Below are 16787 nucleotides of genomic sequence, written 5' to 3'. Positions count from 1 at the left end.
CTTTATGTTTATATTTTAGTATTAATCCAGTAATAAAAATGAGACTATAAGAGTATGCAGACACTGGGGTTTTTTTTTGGTTTTTTTTCTCCTTGCCATGGTGAAGCAGCCTTAAAATGTAACAGACCTCCTACAGATCTGAAATAGAGACACTTAGTGCCGAAAAGGCTGAGGGCTGGTGGGGCCAGCAATGCCGGGGTGCAGCTGCCTGCCTGAAAATAGCCCAGGAAACAAAACAGGGCTATGCTCTGAAGAGCCAGGGGAAAATTCAGAGTTTTTAAGGGAAAACAACAGCAGTTTAGGGATTTCTTTGTGTTTCTGAATATCAGTGCAGGAAGGCCACAAGAAGTGTATCCGGGGTTTTTAGACCTTCCGACGGTGGCAAATTTGTGCGTGGTAGTGACTGTAACAAATGTACGTTTTTAAGAAGCGAGTTGTAAGACTTCGGTCGTGATGTTCCTCTACAGAGGAAGGGTTGAGTGATTATGAAAAGCGTGTCAGAATAGATATTAGAAGGTAAAAATGAATGTAATAGAGTTTAGATAGTAAAAATGAATGTATCCATTTAAACTCTATAGCGTTTCTCTGTTGAGTAAGATTGTTCATGAACCGATAGCATTTGAAGTCCTGTTTATCCTGCTGAAACTTCAGCAAGGACAGTAATATAAACCTGTACCGCTATAAATGGAGCAAGAATTGTCAATTATAACAATTAGGAAAACTTTACCACTTACTGTCTGGATTTAACGTTGGGATGGCTGGTCAAATAAAACTGTAGATTTAAAAATTAAGTACAGTAATGTAAAGATAAGAAAGACAGTAATTGGTAATTTCTAAGACTTAAAACATACAAAGACGTGCTTAGAGTTAGACATCCTTTTTTTCCTTATATTATTTCAGGCCAATTATTTTGTCATATCTGCAAAAGGTGGCAGAGTTAGATTTAAAATGCTGGTAAGTTTTGTTATAAAAACAAAAGTCGAGTTTTGCTGGGAAGACTAGAATGGAGTCTCTTGATACATGCTAAATATCTGCGTTCTTGTTTAATTTCCTTGTTTTCTGTTTAGTATTAAATAATACCCTCTGTCAATCATTTCTTCTTGCTATCATTACAGACTTTATCTCATTAAGTCTGAGATATCCCGTCTGCCAAAGCACACAAAGCAAAAATGGTACTTATTAATGATAGATAACGGGGGAAGGAAGAAGGGGAGAGAAAAACCCTTTATATTGTTCCAAAAATGTTGTTGATGCAATACCACAGATCATTAAATGATACTGGAAGTACGACACCATGCTGTATTATTTAAGAAGAAATTGCTTCTCATCTCTTTTAATAATGATTCATTATGAAAATGCAAAAAAAAAAAAACCCCGAACAACTTCATGTTTGCAACTTCTCATTTCAACCATGGAAAATAACACTGTTCATTCACTGTTACAGTCGGTTGCATTGCCTTTGTGTTCCCATCTGTCTGCGTGGACATGTGAAATAAACTCCTGAATTTTCTTTTGGTTAAACAAAACTTCCCTAGCTTGATGGGAAGCATTATATGTTGAAATGCTTCCCACCTCCTTGATTCTGATAAAGCAGACTGCTTCTGTTTCAAAGCTAGTATTTTGTCACATTTATGAAATACTTGTATTACATTGAATAATCCAGATTTACTATAGTTCTGCTTGTTACTGTTAGAGAAGCTGATGCTGATTATATGTAGAACAAGTCATTCATTGTCTTTTTTTTCCAGGTAGTAATCACAAATTAAATCTGGATAAATCTGGTCTAGAAAATATCACTAAGAAATCACATTTATTGCATTCTTCAATACAGCACAGGGAAAAAACCCAATATATGAGTTGCAAAATAACGGTTCTCATATGTGTTTTAACTCTATAAAAATCCCTCCAAATTGTAGACTGAAATCTCTTTATAGGCAAAGCATTAAGTCTTCTCCTTCTGGCAAGTCTGTCCCCTTCCCCTTGTTTTATTTTATGTTGAAATGACCTGGAATGCAATATTGGAACCTGTTTTCAGCTTCTCATAAAATTAACTTACGGCTTATGCGAGCGTAAACTCCATGGAACATTTTTTCCAGGACAAGTCCCCTTTTTATCTAAGCCTCGAAGTATTTGCAGAATTTCAGAGGCTTAGAACATCAGATTTCTTGAAAGGACGTGCCAGGGTTTCTTCACGTTTTTTAATTAAACTTTTGTTTTCCCGAAACTTTGAAGACTTTGTAGCTTTCATCAGTAGTTTGGGCCCCTTACAGGCTGCTCTGCTGTTTCATAACCAGCACCGCAGAGCCTATGTGATTCCGACCTGCGTGAACAATAGTGCTATTGCTACAGCGCTGTTTAATCTGTCTTCCCTTGGCTGTGCCCGTACAGATGATTTTATGACCATTCGCAACAGTTTGTGCGTGTTGACGCAGCTGTGCTTTATTTAAGTAAGAAAAAAATGTAATCCGCAAATAATCTTGACAGCTGTGGTTCATGTAGTGCAGGGAACTTGCTGAGGGTAGCTCCTTGGGTAATTAATGATCATGGATAAGTGTCACATATATATGACAATGTTTGTTGGTACTGCCTTTTTATTGCTTTATTGGCATCAGGAGACCAGCGAGGGATGTTAGGGGGTGTAGTCTTGATGTTCTTGGCACAGAGAATCCTGGGAAGCTTCCAACAGTTGTTAAGTAGAAATTTAATCTATTTTAAAGTCTTTTCCAGCCTAATTTCTACCCAGAGATTTGTATGAGGGAGGCAGATAACATCCTGCAGTGGTTATATAAAATAAGCTGATACTGTTTACCATTTGTATTTATATGATTCAGCAGTGTTTAAGTATAGAGAACAGTGGCCTATACTTTTTCTTTTCTATAAACAAGTCTTAGGGCAAGATTTGCTGTGCACCTTTTAAGCGAAAAGTAACCAAAATGGGAAGATCCCAATGCCCAGGCGGCTTTTTTTTTTTTTTTTTAACGCCCTGTTTGTAGTAACACTTAAACTTTATAAAAAAGTCCATGTGCAAAAACTTCCTTTTGTATGGGAGTTAGCTATATTTTAAAAGTTAAAGTACCGTGCATGTAATTGGGTTTCCACCTGCCTACAGTTTTATTTCTGGGAGATTACAAAGCCTTTCCCTGTTTTCTTCCTACTCTTGACATGACCCGTTTCTTCTGGTAGGAATGAAGCAGGCTGCAGAAATGACTTGTAAAGGAATTAGGAGCACGGCTTGTGGCAGGTGTTCTGCAAAGGCAGAGCTCCCCAGTCTGGCACTTCTTATGAAAATAGGTAAAATTTTGAGGGAGAGATTCTGAAAAAGACAGTACTTTGGAGTGGGGGAGAACGAATGGCATCTCAGCTTTTGCTTGGTCTTTGTAAAAATGAGTCTCTTTCCTCTTTGGTTGTTTGCACTTCATTCTGAATTTGCTTATTTCCCAAATCTGAAAAATGTAAGCAGAGTTTCCAACCCATTTTTGCTTCTTCTCTGATGGCAGTGAAACTTATCATTCCTTGGGTTGAGGTCCAGAAGCTGGAAAGAACCTCCAACGTCTTCATGACCGACACGGTCCGCGTCACCACTCCAAATAAAGAGCGTGACTTCTCCACGTTCCTCGATATCGCCGAGGCTTTCAGGATCATGGAGCAACTGGCCGATGTGACGCTCCGAAGGCTACTGGATAATGAGATCTTTGAACTGGATCCAGGCCTGCAGGATCCTACTCAGATTACCAAGAGGTAAAAAGCTGAATTGTTCTCCCTTGTGTGAGCAGAGGTTCCATGGTGGGCTTCATGGTTTGCTTCGTTAGCTGGGCGAGGTTTCAAAGGTTTGCTTGATTGGGAGCAAAAGAGATTTTATAATGTATAATGCTGTATCCAGTAGGTGCATTTTAACTGGTATGCAAGATACTTTTTTCAGATTTTATATTCTTCCCTTAAGCATCCCTGTAGTTTTTTTGGTTTTTTCTTTGAAAAGTACCATTCCCCATAGAAGGGTAGACTGCAGCAAGGGATATTTTTTATCTTCCCTGAAGAGCAACATTGTTTTGTTTATAATTTTGGCAATGTGTAGGCTTTCCTAGTGCCGTCAGTTCTGTAGAATTACTGCTTTTGATCGTATCCGAAACATGGAATTTCCCACTAGTGTGACTGCTGTAGCCGACTTAGCAAGCAGTTATAGGACTTAAAAACCCCACAGGCAGTTGTAACAGATTAATATGCTATTGTCAGCTCTACCCCATGCATCCCCGAAATGCATCTCTGCATTCCTCTCCCACTACAGAAATGCACTGGGTTCTCAGGGAGAAGGCTGGTAACTATTTCCCTGCCTGTAGCACAACACACAACTTTGCGTTTTATTTGCTGCCGTGGGAAAGGGGAAGGGAAACTGCCCGGGGGAATTTTAGGTGGGCAGGATGGAATAGCCCAAACTGGAATTTGCCTGGGGCGTCAGGGTTAAGGTGCTGGTTTAAAATACTTCTTTTCTGAACGGGGTGTGAGTGGAGCGCTTATCCCATCCTGAATCATGCCCTTTCCTGCTCTTCCTTCCTCTCCCTCTGCCAGAGGTGTGAAGGGAATGACCCAGGTGTTGCTTCCTGGCTGACACGTAAGGAATGCGTGGTATCATTTCCCAAAACCAGAGACATGTCCCGTAGCTGTTTTATTGTTTCTGAGGGGCATTTTTGCAGTGGTGTTGGGTATACATCTCAGCTAAACACTTCTGTGAAATTTCATAACGGAGTTTAAAACGATAAAACGCACTTTCTTGGCAATTTCATATGTATACACAATAAGGAAAATGACACCAGGATTTCATCCATGACCTCATCAAGGAATTCTTTTGAGGTGATACAGTGGTGAGCAGCCACCAACATCTTTGCAGGCTTTTTTTTCATAACCAGGGTTCCTTTAAACCCGAGAGCTACCGTTGTTTTCACAACGTACCTGTAACTGGGTGTTATTAACGTTGTAGGCTTTTGGCCCAAGAAATGTAGGGTACGTACTTTAACGTAGGATGTGGTTGTGAGCAGTAGGTTGTATCTAAGCCCCTTTCCTTGCTTTACCATTCCACCCTCCTCCTGCTTTTGGACTGAAGCAAGGAATGTAAATCCAGAGAAGATGTGACAAAAACCTGTGAGGAGATACTTTCAGCCTCTACTGATTTTTAACTCATCATTGTCACTTCCCAAAAGTCTTTGATTCAAGGGTATTGACTGAATGGAAAACTACAAAGAAACTAAAATTACAGTCGCAAAGAAAAGTATAAGCTTAGTAATATGCTGTAATAAGGAGGCTCTCGGGGAATCAACCTGTAGGTACCTTGTGGCATTTTTGAAAAGTAGTATGTCTATTAGCAAACAAGCAACAGAAACCATCCTACACATTTATTCAAACAAGATTTCTGCTCTCCTTCCTTCCAAGTTAAAAGGGAAAAAAAAAAAAAATCAAAACGTTGGGAGGGGTGTAGAGGAGAAGGAAGGATAAAAATATATTTACTGGAGCACTCCCGGGCAAGACGTTCTCTAACCTGTGCTGATGTGCTGTGATTTGAGATGGCAGAAAGGAAAACGTGGAAACATGGAAGGTGCCAAAATCCCATTTCCTCTGCATGAATTAGGTAGTGGTTGGATAAGTTGCTGTTTCTGGTGCCCTTTGTCATACTTCAGCTACCCCTTTGATGTAACGTGATTAAGCAAGACTGTAGTTTGAATAGTGGATAAACTGGTTTTTAACATTTACATGTGTTGGGGGGGGTGTTGAACTTTTTTGGTGTGTGAAGTTTTTTTGCTGCTTTTTTTTCCTGAAGCCGTTGTAATACTACATGAAGAACTCTTTTTTCGCTTGACATTTTTTCCCTAATAATTGCCTTTGTTATTTCTTGTGCATGATTTGGAAACAAATAGCAGTCTATCAAAATGAAAGCAATAATCCACACATCATTAAAATTATTCCAGCTGTGTCAAATTAATGAAGTCGCTGTGGATTTCTTTTGTTTGTTAGGCTTTCTTTTGCAAGAGGCTCATCTCCATATCTTTATTTTTTAAAAAATGAATTTTTAATGTTGTCATGGTCTGTATATTCTCCATTCTGGAAACCAGAAGCCTTTGCTGCTCTTCCTGAGGCTCTTGGGGTCATCCTGCTGAGCGCTGGAGGGACAGGACTCGGAGAGGCTGTGGGATTCGGCCCACAGTCTGTGACAGATTACATCACGGCCAGAGTCAAACAAGTTAATATACAAGATTCCGTGCTGCGTAATGGGAGGATAATGCTTGGAACAATGGATTACAAAGGGATGAATGGCAATTAAGTTAATTGCCATAAAAAGCAAAGTAAAGCTGAGGTGTTTGGATAACTACAAATGCCATTTCTTGCAGACACAGTAATGTGCCATACAGTTGTACTGGAACGCAGGGTAACTATTTTTTCTGTTTTAATAAGACTAAAATTTCTGGTATAGGTTTCTTGTACTACTTACTTACTTCCATCTTTTTCAGGATGCAAGAATATCCATTGCATTCCTCAAACAGAATGAGGAAATTGGCCAGAGCAGAACCCGCAATTTAAAAGCTTTAGTGCCGGTGACAGTAAGGTTTCAAAAATATAATACGTTTCTCCAGGCTCTAACCATCTCGGTTTCTTTTCTTCATGTCTAACTGTGAATTGCCAAAGAGGATGGCTCTGCTTTGTATGAAGGCAGAGAAGGTTTTTAACACTGATCTAAGCTGAATGGAAACTGTTTGAAGTATCTTGAATTGTAAATGTCACTTCAGTCCGCATTAATTCCTTCAGAGAGGGGATCCGAGAATGCTGTAAACCTTCAGTAACAAGGAGGGTATGACTAGAAAGAACCTCCTTTTATTGCATCTGCCCGGCAAAAGGCAGGGCTTGGGTTATCTCTGTGTGTCATTCATGACAGATGATTGCCTAACCTCTTTTTAAGGATTTCCAGTAATGGAAGTACTAGGATCCATACCAGTACTTCACTGTCCTATCATTGAAAAGTCTTTCTGAAATTTAATTTGAATCTTTCGTGCTGCTTTTTGAGTCTGTTACTTCTTGTCCTACCTGGTACTATTGAAGAGATCAGATGTTCTCTTTCTTTAGAGCAACCGTTTGTCTATTTGGAGGTTGGTATGCATCTCCTGTCTCGTCTCTTCTTTAAACTGCACTGCCCTAGTTCATCCAGGTTTTTCTTATCGGTCCTGATTTTAGCCCTTCTGGTCACTCTCCTCTGGACATTTGTCACTTATCCTATGCGGCTGCAGGTGTGGGGTGATGGGATACAGGATTGCCCCCGACACCTCACTGGCACTGATCAGGGCAGGAGCAGCACAACGGTCTCTGCAGCAGCTCCGGGACCGCCGTGCCGCATCTTGATGGTCGTGCACTTCTGCAGCCCAGCGCGGTGCTCCTCTTCCTCCTCTGAGCGTGAGGCTGCTGGCTCACATTCAACTTGTGATCCCGTGTCACCCCTCGGTCTTGTCTTCTTGCTGAATGGCTGCCGGTGGAGTTGGATCTCCATGCTGCATTTGTGCAGCTTATGATGTACAGCTGAAAATACTTGTAATGCTTTTTTTCCCACACCGTCCCTTAAGTTTACGAATATCAATCTGAATCTGATCCCGTTCTGCTCATTAGCCTCTACCAGCCTCACGTTGTGTGCAAGTTTAATAACAACAATCTCTTGATCCGTTGTGCACATTGCTGATGAAGACATTGAACAGAAGCTAGTCCAGGAGAGACCCCCAAGGAGGTCCTCTCGACACAGCCTTCCAATTTACCGTGCAACCTTTGAGGATTGCTTTTTGGGGTACTCTTTTTCAACTGGCATGGTACAACAGTTTTTAACTTTGATCCAGTTTTATTAGTTCCATGTGAAGAAATATCAAGACTTTCATAAATTCTGGCTAAAACATCCATTGCATCTCCTCACCTACAAGTCCAGTGTTCCTGCTGTGTAAGGGAATGATGTTCAGTTCACATGTGTCCTGACAAGTCCGTGTTGGCTCGTCTCAGATAACTTCTCCTGGGTTGCTTACGAGAAGCCTTTCTTGCCACGCAAATTTAGCAGTTCTTCCAATAAGCAAGACTTATATCATTGGGGGTGTTATTTCCAAAATCTGTAACTTTCTGGAGTCTGAATAGCAAGAAGAGTCTAGTAATAGGTCTCTAAAAGCAAGAGGTCAACCAGTCTGTTTAGATTTTAGATAGGCAGCGAGTGACTCAGCAGAGCTAAAATCTTGCCAAGTTGACTTCTGTTAGATTTAAAGCAGAGAAAAAAAACATTTGACAGTGAGGACATAATTTTAGGCATTTTGTTAGTTTTGTGCGTTGTTTCCTTTAATTTAAAACTCTTGGAAGGTAACATAGGGGTCACACACAAGGAGCTATCGCAGTTCAGACTTGCCGTTCGCTTTGAAGTGCTGGAGTTGGAGGCAGTCCAGGATCCCGTAATGTGCAAGTCGGGAACTGCGCTTGGAAAGAATTGCTGAGTTTTCTGAAAAGTAGGGAACAAGGCAATTGCATCTTCTCGCCTTTTATTCTTCTGATGCATGTGTAAACACTCAAACGTTATTTTTACATAACGATAGCATTCCTTTTTTTTTTTCCTTAGGTACAGCTCAGTATGCTGTATTTGCTTAAAAATGAAACCACCATGGAAATTGTTAAGCTAGAGAAGAAAATTTCAAACAGATTGGGCAGCAGGTAGAAAGGTTCTGTTTCTGTTCAGCGTTGGAGGCATTGTGAAACTCAAAATGGAAGCTGTGGGACCTGGTGACAGGGGCCAGTTGCTGCATCTTTGCTGTATCATGTCGAAACAATTGCCTGTCTTGTTTTAGGAGCTAATTTCGTTTCTGGGTTTTCTGGAGTTACAGGGTTTGAGTTTTTTTAACCAGCTCTAATTTTGTTTGGCTGTATTTATGAAGGGAAGTAATTGCTTTAAACCCTAGAATTTGCCTGCCTAACAGGAAATACTTTCACGGTGTGCCACTTTCTAATAAAAGCTCTTATTTGAGCCCACAGTGGTAAGTGCTGACAGCATTTCATGCCCGTGCTACCATTTTTCGTTCCCTCCTGCCGGCGGGCTGGCCCCTGTTTCGGCACTTGTCTCTGGGGCAGCCCTGGCTGCGGTGCGGTCCCTGCGGTGACCCTGTGTGACCCCCCCCATCCTGAGTCACGGGGGACAGGCGGTTCCAGGGATGTTAGGGTTGGCAGCCTTCCCCCGGTACAGGGTGAGGGGGCTGGATGCAGTGCTTGGTGAATTTACTTAGTATCAGATACAGGAAATGTCATTCTTCAGCTTAAAAACTTGTGGTTTCTTGTCTGAAAGACCCCCTCACCTGGAGCCCACAGCCCCAAGAGATGCAGCAAAATCCTGGGGACTCAGAAACTGCAGATTTTGGAGCATTAGAAACAGTCATCTCTTAAATATCAGACAATCTCTGCCTCAACAGAGGTCCCACTCTTCTGTGTAACGCCTCTTTTCACATAAAGGTATGGAAATTTTCACGACCGAGTAGATCCAGGGAGGTTCTTACCTTCTCGGCACAATAGCAGGAGAGCACGGCTCTACCCGGACCTGACTGCAGATGCTATCAGCAGCATTCATCTGTGCTGTGCAGAAATGGAAAATATTTTAGTGGTGAGTTAACTAGGAGGCATATCCTGATCCAGCTTTGTCACAATAGCAGATCGCTGCAGGCACTTATCAGAGTTGCTCTCGCTGTGGAATTTCAACCTTTTTGTCGTCCTTCACAAAGAGGGTTTTCCTTTGTTCTTTGTGAAAAAACAGGAGACGATTTGTCTGTTTTCCTTGGATAATCTTATTAAGGAAGATAATGCTTGAGAAGGAAACAGCAGCCGAATGCTGGTCGAGCGCATTCTGTCTTTTCTGTTGGTCCCAGATACGGATCCTCCCTTCTCAGGTCTCGGTTTGTTCTGGATTGTCTTCCTCCTTGTTTCACAAGGCTTTAGTTCTCTCTATGGATTAAACTGAAATAAAAAAAACAAAACAAAACAATTGATTTACTTACTGAAGCAGAGGCATCATCTGTCTCAACTTATTTTTAAGCAGCAGGGCTGGGGTAGGGGGAGGGTGTCTGCAGAAGAGGAGGATGAAGGAAGGAGCGGAGAGGGGATTTACAGCACCAAGGTACCACTCCCTGTTATGCTGCAGCCCACGCTTTAAATTCTTTCACCGTAACAAAGTCAAGCTTTTTTTTTTTTTTGCTTTTTTTTTTTTTTCCTAAGGTGAATCATGTTTGGAAAAATTTACTTGTAGTAAAGAAAATGATAGAATTTAAGCCCTAATGTTTCTGGAGCTGCTGTTGGTGAGCTAATTGCCATGGCCTGTTTATAATGTAATTGCACAGCTCTCTAAATTACTGCAGACTTCTTCATTAAAAAAGGACAAGAAAAAAAAAAATCCCCGAAGCCAAGTCTGTATAACCATAGCTCAGTAATGAAAGCTTCATTTATTTAAACTTTTTCTCTCCACGTAAATGTGGATGGGTGGCTGGAAGGAAGCCAAGTCCAAACTGAATTTAGCTGGTGCTGTTACTCCCAACTGAGTCTGTAAGTGACCTGAAACTGTTTTGTGTTTTGCAACTGTTCTGAGGGCTGTCAGAGGCTGATACCTCTGCAAGTCAAGGATGCCGTGATGTAAATGCCACCATCATTAACTCTTCTATTACTGACCACTTTGGAAGCACTCATCGAACAAATGCATTACTTTTGGGTGCAGATGCAAATCCCTGGGGTGATGTTGGTAATGCTACTGGGAAGGGAAACAAGGATCATAAAGCTAAGCTGTGTTGCTCAATGTATGTTCATCAGGTAAAAGATTTAGTTATCTGCTGGGCACTGAAATCTGTAACTCTTTGAGGCTGGAAAGTGGTACAGCAGCCATTGAAAATGCATGGCTAAATAGTAATTTTTAAAAAACCCCAACAAACCAGGTGATTTAAATTAGTGTCCTTTTCTTTCCTACTCATTACAATAGTTGCTTTTGATCTTATTGTTAAGCAAGTGTTGATGATGATGACGATTCTTTGTTGTATTTCAAAGTTGGTCTTTTATTGATCTGTTCACATAGGCAGTGAAGATTGCTGTGCACGGTGCTTTTATTCTGTATCCCTCGCTCTTGGTGAGGCTAACAAGAAAACGAACCTTGCGCTGGATGTCCTGGCTTTCAGGGTCTTGTGATTCGCTCTTATTGCTTTCTCTTAAGGGATCTTGAAGCCAGAGCGCAGAATGAATTCTTTCGGGCCTTCTTCAGATTGCCCAGGAAGGAGAAGCTGCATGAAGTTGTAGACTGCTCTCTCTGGACGCCGTTTAGTCGCTGTCACACAGCGGGAAGGATGTATACTTCAGACAGTTATATCTGTTTTGCCAGCAAAGAAAATGGCTGCTGCAATGTTATCATCCCACTTAGAGAGGTAGAGTCGTTTGTTTGTTTCATTTTGGGTCCATATCTGCCTTTTTCTGCCCTAAGCATCCACTGTCACTTGACTTGCCTGCAGACTATCGTTTGATGAAAAAGAGTAGGATGTTTGTGCGTATCATGCCTATGGGATTGTTGTAAAGCTTGTTCTGGGACTCATTAGGACATGAGTTCCTAAAAATATGCATGGGTAACTCAACGTGATCGTCAAAGGGAAGTATGGACAGGTAATGCAGCAGGACGGAGCACTGCAAAACCAGAGTCTGCTTGGTCCAAGACTCGGACAGCACTCCTCTCCCAGCTCCACAAATGCCTACATCCAGCTGGATGTTGGTGGAGACGTCAGCTTGGACCGTTGTAGCCGTATAAAAGCATCCTTGCCTGGGATCAACACTTGTTGAAGCTCTCCCTCCATAGAGAAACTCTAGCAAACTGTGGATACTTTGCAAACCTGTAGAGCAGAGAGAAAAAGGGGATGTTCTGGAGGCAGTGACGAGCTGTCACATTTCCATGAAATCAAGAGACTTATTTAAATGGAACAGAGGATGCATGGGAAGGTGGTGGGTGTAGAAGAGGAGAAGGAAGCTGTCAGCAAACACCTGCCTGATCTGCTGTGTTTACAAGGCTGTTATGATCTTTTAATTAAAGCTTTCCTTTCATCCTCAGCTAATAACAGAGTAACATCAAAATATCCTAACTGTAGCAACTTACCTTCCACTGTTAGAGAAATAAAAAACAACACAAGAACAGTGTTATGTATGTAATAACAAACAACAAAACAACTGTTTTCCCCTGTCCTCAGGAGCATGAAAGTAAATTTCCTCCTGCATATCCCAGAATTTGACCAAGTTGATCCATTTCTAAATCTCGTTTTAATCATCAATCCTCTTTCTTGTCTTTCCCCTCAGTCCACTCTCTAGAAGTGGGTGACAAAGTCATTAAAAAAAAAAAAGGCAGCTGGAATACTTTTTGGTGCCTACTTTGAGCTTCTAAAGAGACCATTAACTTTGGGTGGCAGGATGTGTCTGATCAAGGAAAGCCAATCTGAATAACCATGTTTAAAGCACGTGTGTAAATGAATGCTGGTTTTGTACATTTGAATATTTGAAGATGTTTCTGTGGATATGGTGCATAATGTGTTTTCTGTAATGTTTCTGGAAAAGGTAATCAGTATAGAGAAGATGGAAGACACAAGCCTTCTCCCTAATCCCATCATTGTTAGCATAAGGAGCAAGATGGCCTTTCAGTTCATTGAGCTGAAGGACCGGGATACTTTGGTGGAGAACCTGCTCCAGAGGCTGAAAGAAGTGAACTCCAGCAACCCAGTGCACTGTAACAACTTGCAAAATAAGAACCAGGTACTGAACTTCTGGGTTTTTTGGGATTATGAATTCAATGTGTTTATCCATTGGTCTGTTGTCCTGCCTTCCTCAGGGGGTTGATCTTGGGCCAGTGCTGTCTGATGACCTGCCTGACGGGATGGAGCGCGCCTGCAGCATGGTTGTGATTGACACAATGTGGGGGAGCAGTGAATATGCTTGGGGATGGGGCTGCCCTTCACAGAGACCTCAATGATCTGGCAGAATGGGCCGATGGAGACCTTATGAAGTTCAACAAAAGCAAATGCGAAGTCTGGCAGAGTAACCCCATGCAACTGGGACTGCATGTAACCCCATGCAGTCTGGCTGGCTGGAGAGCAACCTTGTGGAAAAGTTGGGGGGGTCATGGTGAGACCAGCAGGTCAAGGGATGTTACTGTTCCCTTTTATTCAGCACTTCTGAGGATGATCAGGAGTACTGTGTCTGATTTTGACTCTACCCCACCACACAAGAAAAGCATTGACAAGTTGAAGTCTAGTGGACGGCTACAAGATGACCAGGGGCTGGAGCACATGCTTTATGAGGAGAGGTTGAGGGAGCAGGGCTTGTTCAGCCTGTCTTCCACTAGCTAATGGGGAGTTACAGAGGAGATGGAACCGAACTGTCAGAGGTGCCAGCTAAAAGACAAATGGGAGCAGTCACAAGTTGCTGCAAGGGGAAATCCAATTAGATAAAAAGAAAGATCTCCCCTCAAGGGTGGGCAGAGCTGGACCGAGCTGCCCAGAGAGGGTGGACTCCCCTTCCTTGGAGCTACTCAACCCAACTGTACACAGCCCCCACCAACCTGGTCCGAGGGGCCCTGCTTTGAGCAAGGGATGGAAAAAGGTGGTCCCCTCCAACCTAAATTATTCTCTGATTCCGTTTTTCAAATCCTAACCAAAGTAGAAGATTGTTTGGTAGTTTGTCATCAAAGACACTAAGAATTTACTAATAACTTCTTTTTCTGACATACCAATGAATGATAATTCGAAGAAAGTCTAATGTAAGGCCTTTCCTCCTAAAAGGTGTGAAACATTTTGATGCAAAAGACAAAGGCGAACCCAGCTCTGTTTCTTGAAGACAGTTGAGGACGTAGTTCTTACCCTCTTCTCAGCAGCTGACGCTTTGATTCTGCGTTGCAGAACACTCCTGCCTTTGGATCCACGTGCGTGCTGAGGGACGGTGAGCCCGCGTGTCCGGGAACAGAGGCTTCCCAAAGCAAGGAGAGAAGCGAATGCGGAAGGGAGAGCAGTTACCTGCTCAATGCAGAAGCACTAAGGTCGGACTTTCATCAGTCGGGGATGGCAGGCCTTGATTTTGGAAAGGTATGTACCATTTGGGGGAAGTTGTAGGAGGTTGTTGGGGTTTGGGGGTTTTTTTGGTTGTTTTGTTTGTTTGTTTGTTTTTAAAAGCTGGGGTGACATTCAAACAGATACTCATTTTTAGTAAAATGAACTCCGTACTGGCTGGAGAAGTTAGCTATGGGATAATGGCTTTTCTATTTTCTTGGAGTTTTTTCTTCTCCCTACCCCCCCCCATTTCTTTCTGGTGGATATTTATAATTTTTCTCCCTGTCTGATCAGTTCCGCTTGCCCCTGTGTGTGGAATGCCATATGCAAAATGGGGAAAGTTGTAGTCCTTAGAGCAGACTTCCCATATCCATTGGTAATGGAAATACCTCGTGGAATTTCCAATATGTAAAATGTTTCTGTTTACCAGTTCTTACAAGCACACAATTTGTTCTTTTAAAAGATACCTTCTTGTTCCTAGTCTAGGGAGCAAATCAAAGAGAGTCTGTGGGATGACCATTTTGTAGAATATGGCAGAACCGTGTGCATGTTCCGCACAGAGAAGATCAGAAAACTTGTTGCAATGGGAATCCCTGAATCCTTAAGAGGCAAACTCTGGCTGCTTTTCTCAGGTGAGCACTCTTAGAAATGTTGGCTGTAGGCATCATCTGATTCTGAATGTGACAAAACATTTAGGCAGGAAATCTCCCAAGGGCAATTAAATGTCATTTACCTGGAGTTTGTGGTGGTGCTTGCAGAAGAGAGATGATCAGCTACTGAACTAATAAGTGCAAGGAAATACCTAGGTAGATTTGTAAAAAATTTATCTCTGGATAACATGACATGATGTGCAGAAGAATTGAAACAACATCTGCTTCATCTGTGTAATTTAAAATTAACGTCATCTTTTCATAAAATAATGTTCATCTTCAAGCAACAATTAGATTGTAGCATAAATATTGATTTAACCCTAGACAAATCAAATTATTGCAAAATAATGACATCTTAAAGTCAGCAGTCCTGCTCCTGTTTCTTATTGAATGTTGGCAGGGGTAATAGAAACTGGAGATGGAAAAAACAACTCGTTTCAGCCACAGATCTGGCAGAGCCAGAATGTGCTTACAATATGATCTCAAGTTTAGCCTTTAATCCAGTATATGACATGTTCAAACCTTTGTAAAAAGTATTCCTTCACGTGGAGTTTTTCCTCCTTGGAGGGCGTGAACAGTGGCTGAGTACATTTCTCCCAGTAATACTTTCTGCTGGGGAAGTTTTCTGCTCAACGTCAATATTAACGTGTTTTGAATGATGTTGCGCCATATAAGCTTTGCTAATATTTATTTTGTTTTCAAGACATGTATTCTGCTAGGACTTTATTTCTTTTAGGTCTGGAGATTTCACTAAATTCACAGACCTTGGGGGGGAAAAAACCGTCTTGCTTATATCCTTTTGAGCTTAAGTGTAGCGTTAAGAGGTACTTAACATTTGCGTCTTCCTCCTTCTCTCTCCCTGCTGCCGTCAGACGCTGTGACGGATCTCACCTCGCATCCCGGTTACTACGTACATTTGGTGGAGGCGTCCATGGGCAAGTGCTGTATGGCGACGGAGGAGATCGAGCGTGACCTCCACCGCTCGCTGCCCGAGCACCCCGCCTTCCAGAGCGAGACGGGGATAGCCGCCCTGAGAAGGGTGCTCACGGCGTATGCACACAGGAACCCCAAAATAGGATACTGCCAGGTGAGAAACTCCCAGCGGGATAACGCTCGCTGCTTTTTTCCCCCTCATTCTGCTCTCTCAGCCTTGTCATTCTCTTGGGAGTATTTTTAATGGTGGTTTTGATGAATAATGTCTTTTTAGTTATGAAAAATACATGATTTTAGATACTAAATGTCATTTGCTCTGGAAAACAAGTGCATAGGCTGGTACTCTGGCTTAACAACAGTCTTCCCTCAGCATTTGCAAACTGCATTTAGAGTTAAAGGAGAGGAAAAAAAATGTTTCTGATGCTTCTGTTTGTTCAAAAGTGCGTTTCTTACCCAATACTTGGGTAAGTAAGCGCAAAATAAACTGTCCTGCACCGATGAGATTCACGGAGAACACAGGGACAGAGGTTTCTGCCAAAAGTGATGACAAATTATGAAGTACTTTACCCAGCTGGCCAGCTAAAATAATAACTTTACCTTCTGTGCAGCTCCCTGAATTCGGATTTAACATCAGACTGGTTCCAGATCCCTTACATTCTTTCGAAATACAAACACAGGGAGGTGGGGAAAGCAGTCCCAAAACATCTTGCCCCATCAGTAACCTACTTTGTACCTGGGCAAATCCAGTACTGTGCTTGTTTCCTATTGCTTTTAGGAAAAGCAGTATACATAAGCTTGAAAAAATTCTTGCAATTATATATTCACTGTCTATTACCTTTCTCTTGACGGTTTTTTTTAGTTGTTTACATCATGTTAGGCTACTTTCCCTTCTTTAAAAACAGCCACAATTCAGCTTTTGTCAGTAGGATTTGCTGTCACTAACAAATCCCATTTTCTTTTTTGCCCTTGTAAGTCTATGAATATTTTGACCTCCGTGTTGCTGTTGTACGCCAAAGAGGAAGAAGCCTTTTGGCTGCTGGTTGCTGTGTGTGAGCGAATGCTGCCAGATTACTTCAACCACCGAGTGATAGGTGAGCTCGTGTCTCTCCTCTTG

General features: G+C 42.0%; 1 protein-coding gene across 2 annotated transcripts in view; it reads left to right on the top strand.

The window, feature by feature from the left end:
* The window catches only part of TBC1D8 (TBC1 domain family member 8), a 51449-nt gene that overhangs the window by 21164 nt on the left and 13498 nt on the right, over positions 1-16787 (top strand). For both annotated transcript variants that reach the window (XM_054813728.1, XM_054813719.1), the window contains exons 5-11: positions 3498-3738; positions 11231-11438; positions 12607-12801; positions 13944-14126; positions 14572-14722; positions 15613-15827; positions 16647-16764. In XM_054813728.1, the coding sequence (XP_054669703.1) occupies positions 3498-3738; positions 11231-11438; positions 12607-12801; positions 13944-14126; positions 14572-14722; positions 15613-15827; positions 16647-16764 (1311 nt within the window). The remainder of the gene's footprint in view (positions 1-3497; positions 3739-11230; positions 11439-12606; positions 12802-13943; positions 14127-14571; positions 14723-15612; positions 15828-16646; positions 16765-16787) is intronic.

Source organism: Grus americana, chromosome 1 (assembly GCF_028858705.1).
Source record: "Grus americana isolate bGruAme1 chromosome 1, bGruAme1.mat, whole genome shotgun sequence".
Lineage (NCBI taxonomy): Eukaryota > Metazoa > Chordata > Aves > Gruiformes > Gruidae > Grus > Grus americana.
The sequence above is the reverse complement of the archived record's forward strand: the minus strand, read 5'-3'. Positions and strand labels throughout refer to the sequence as shown.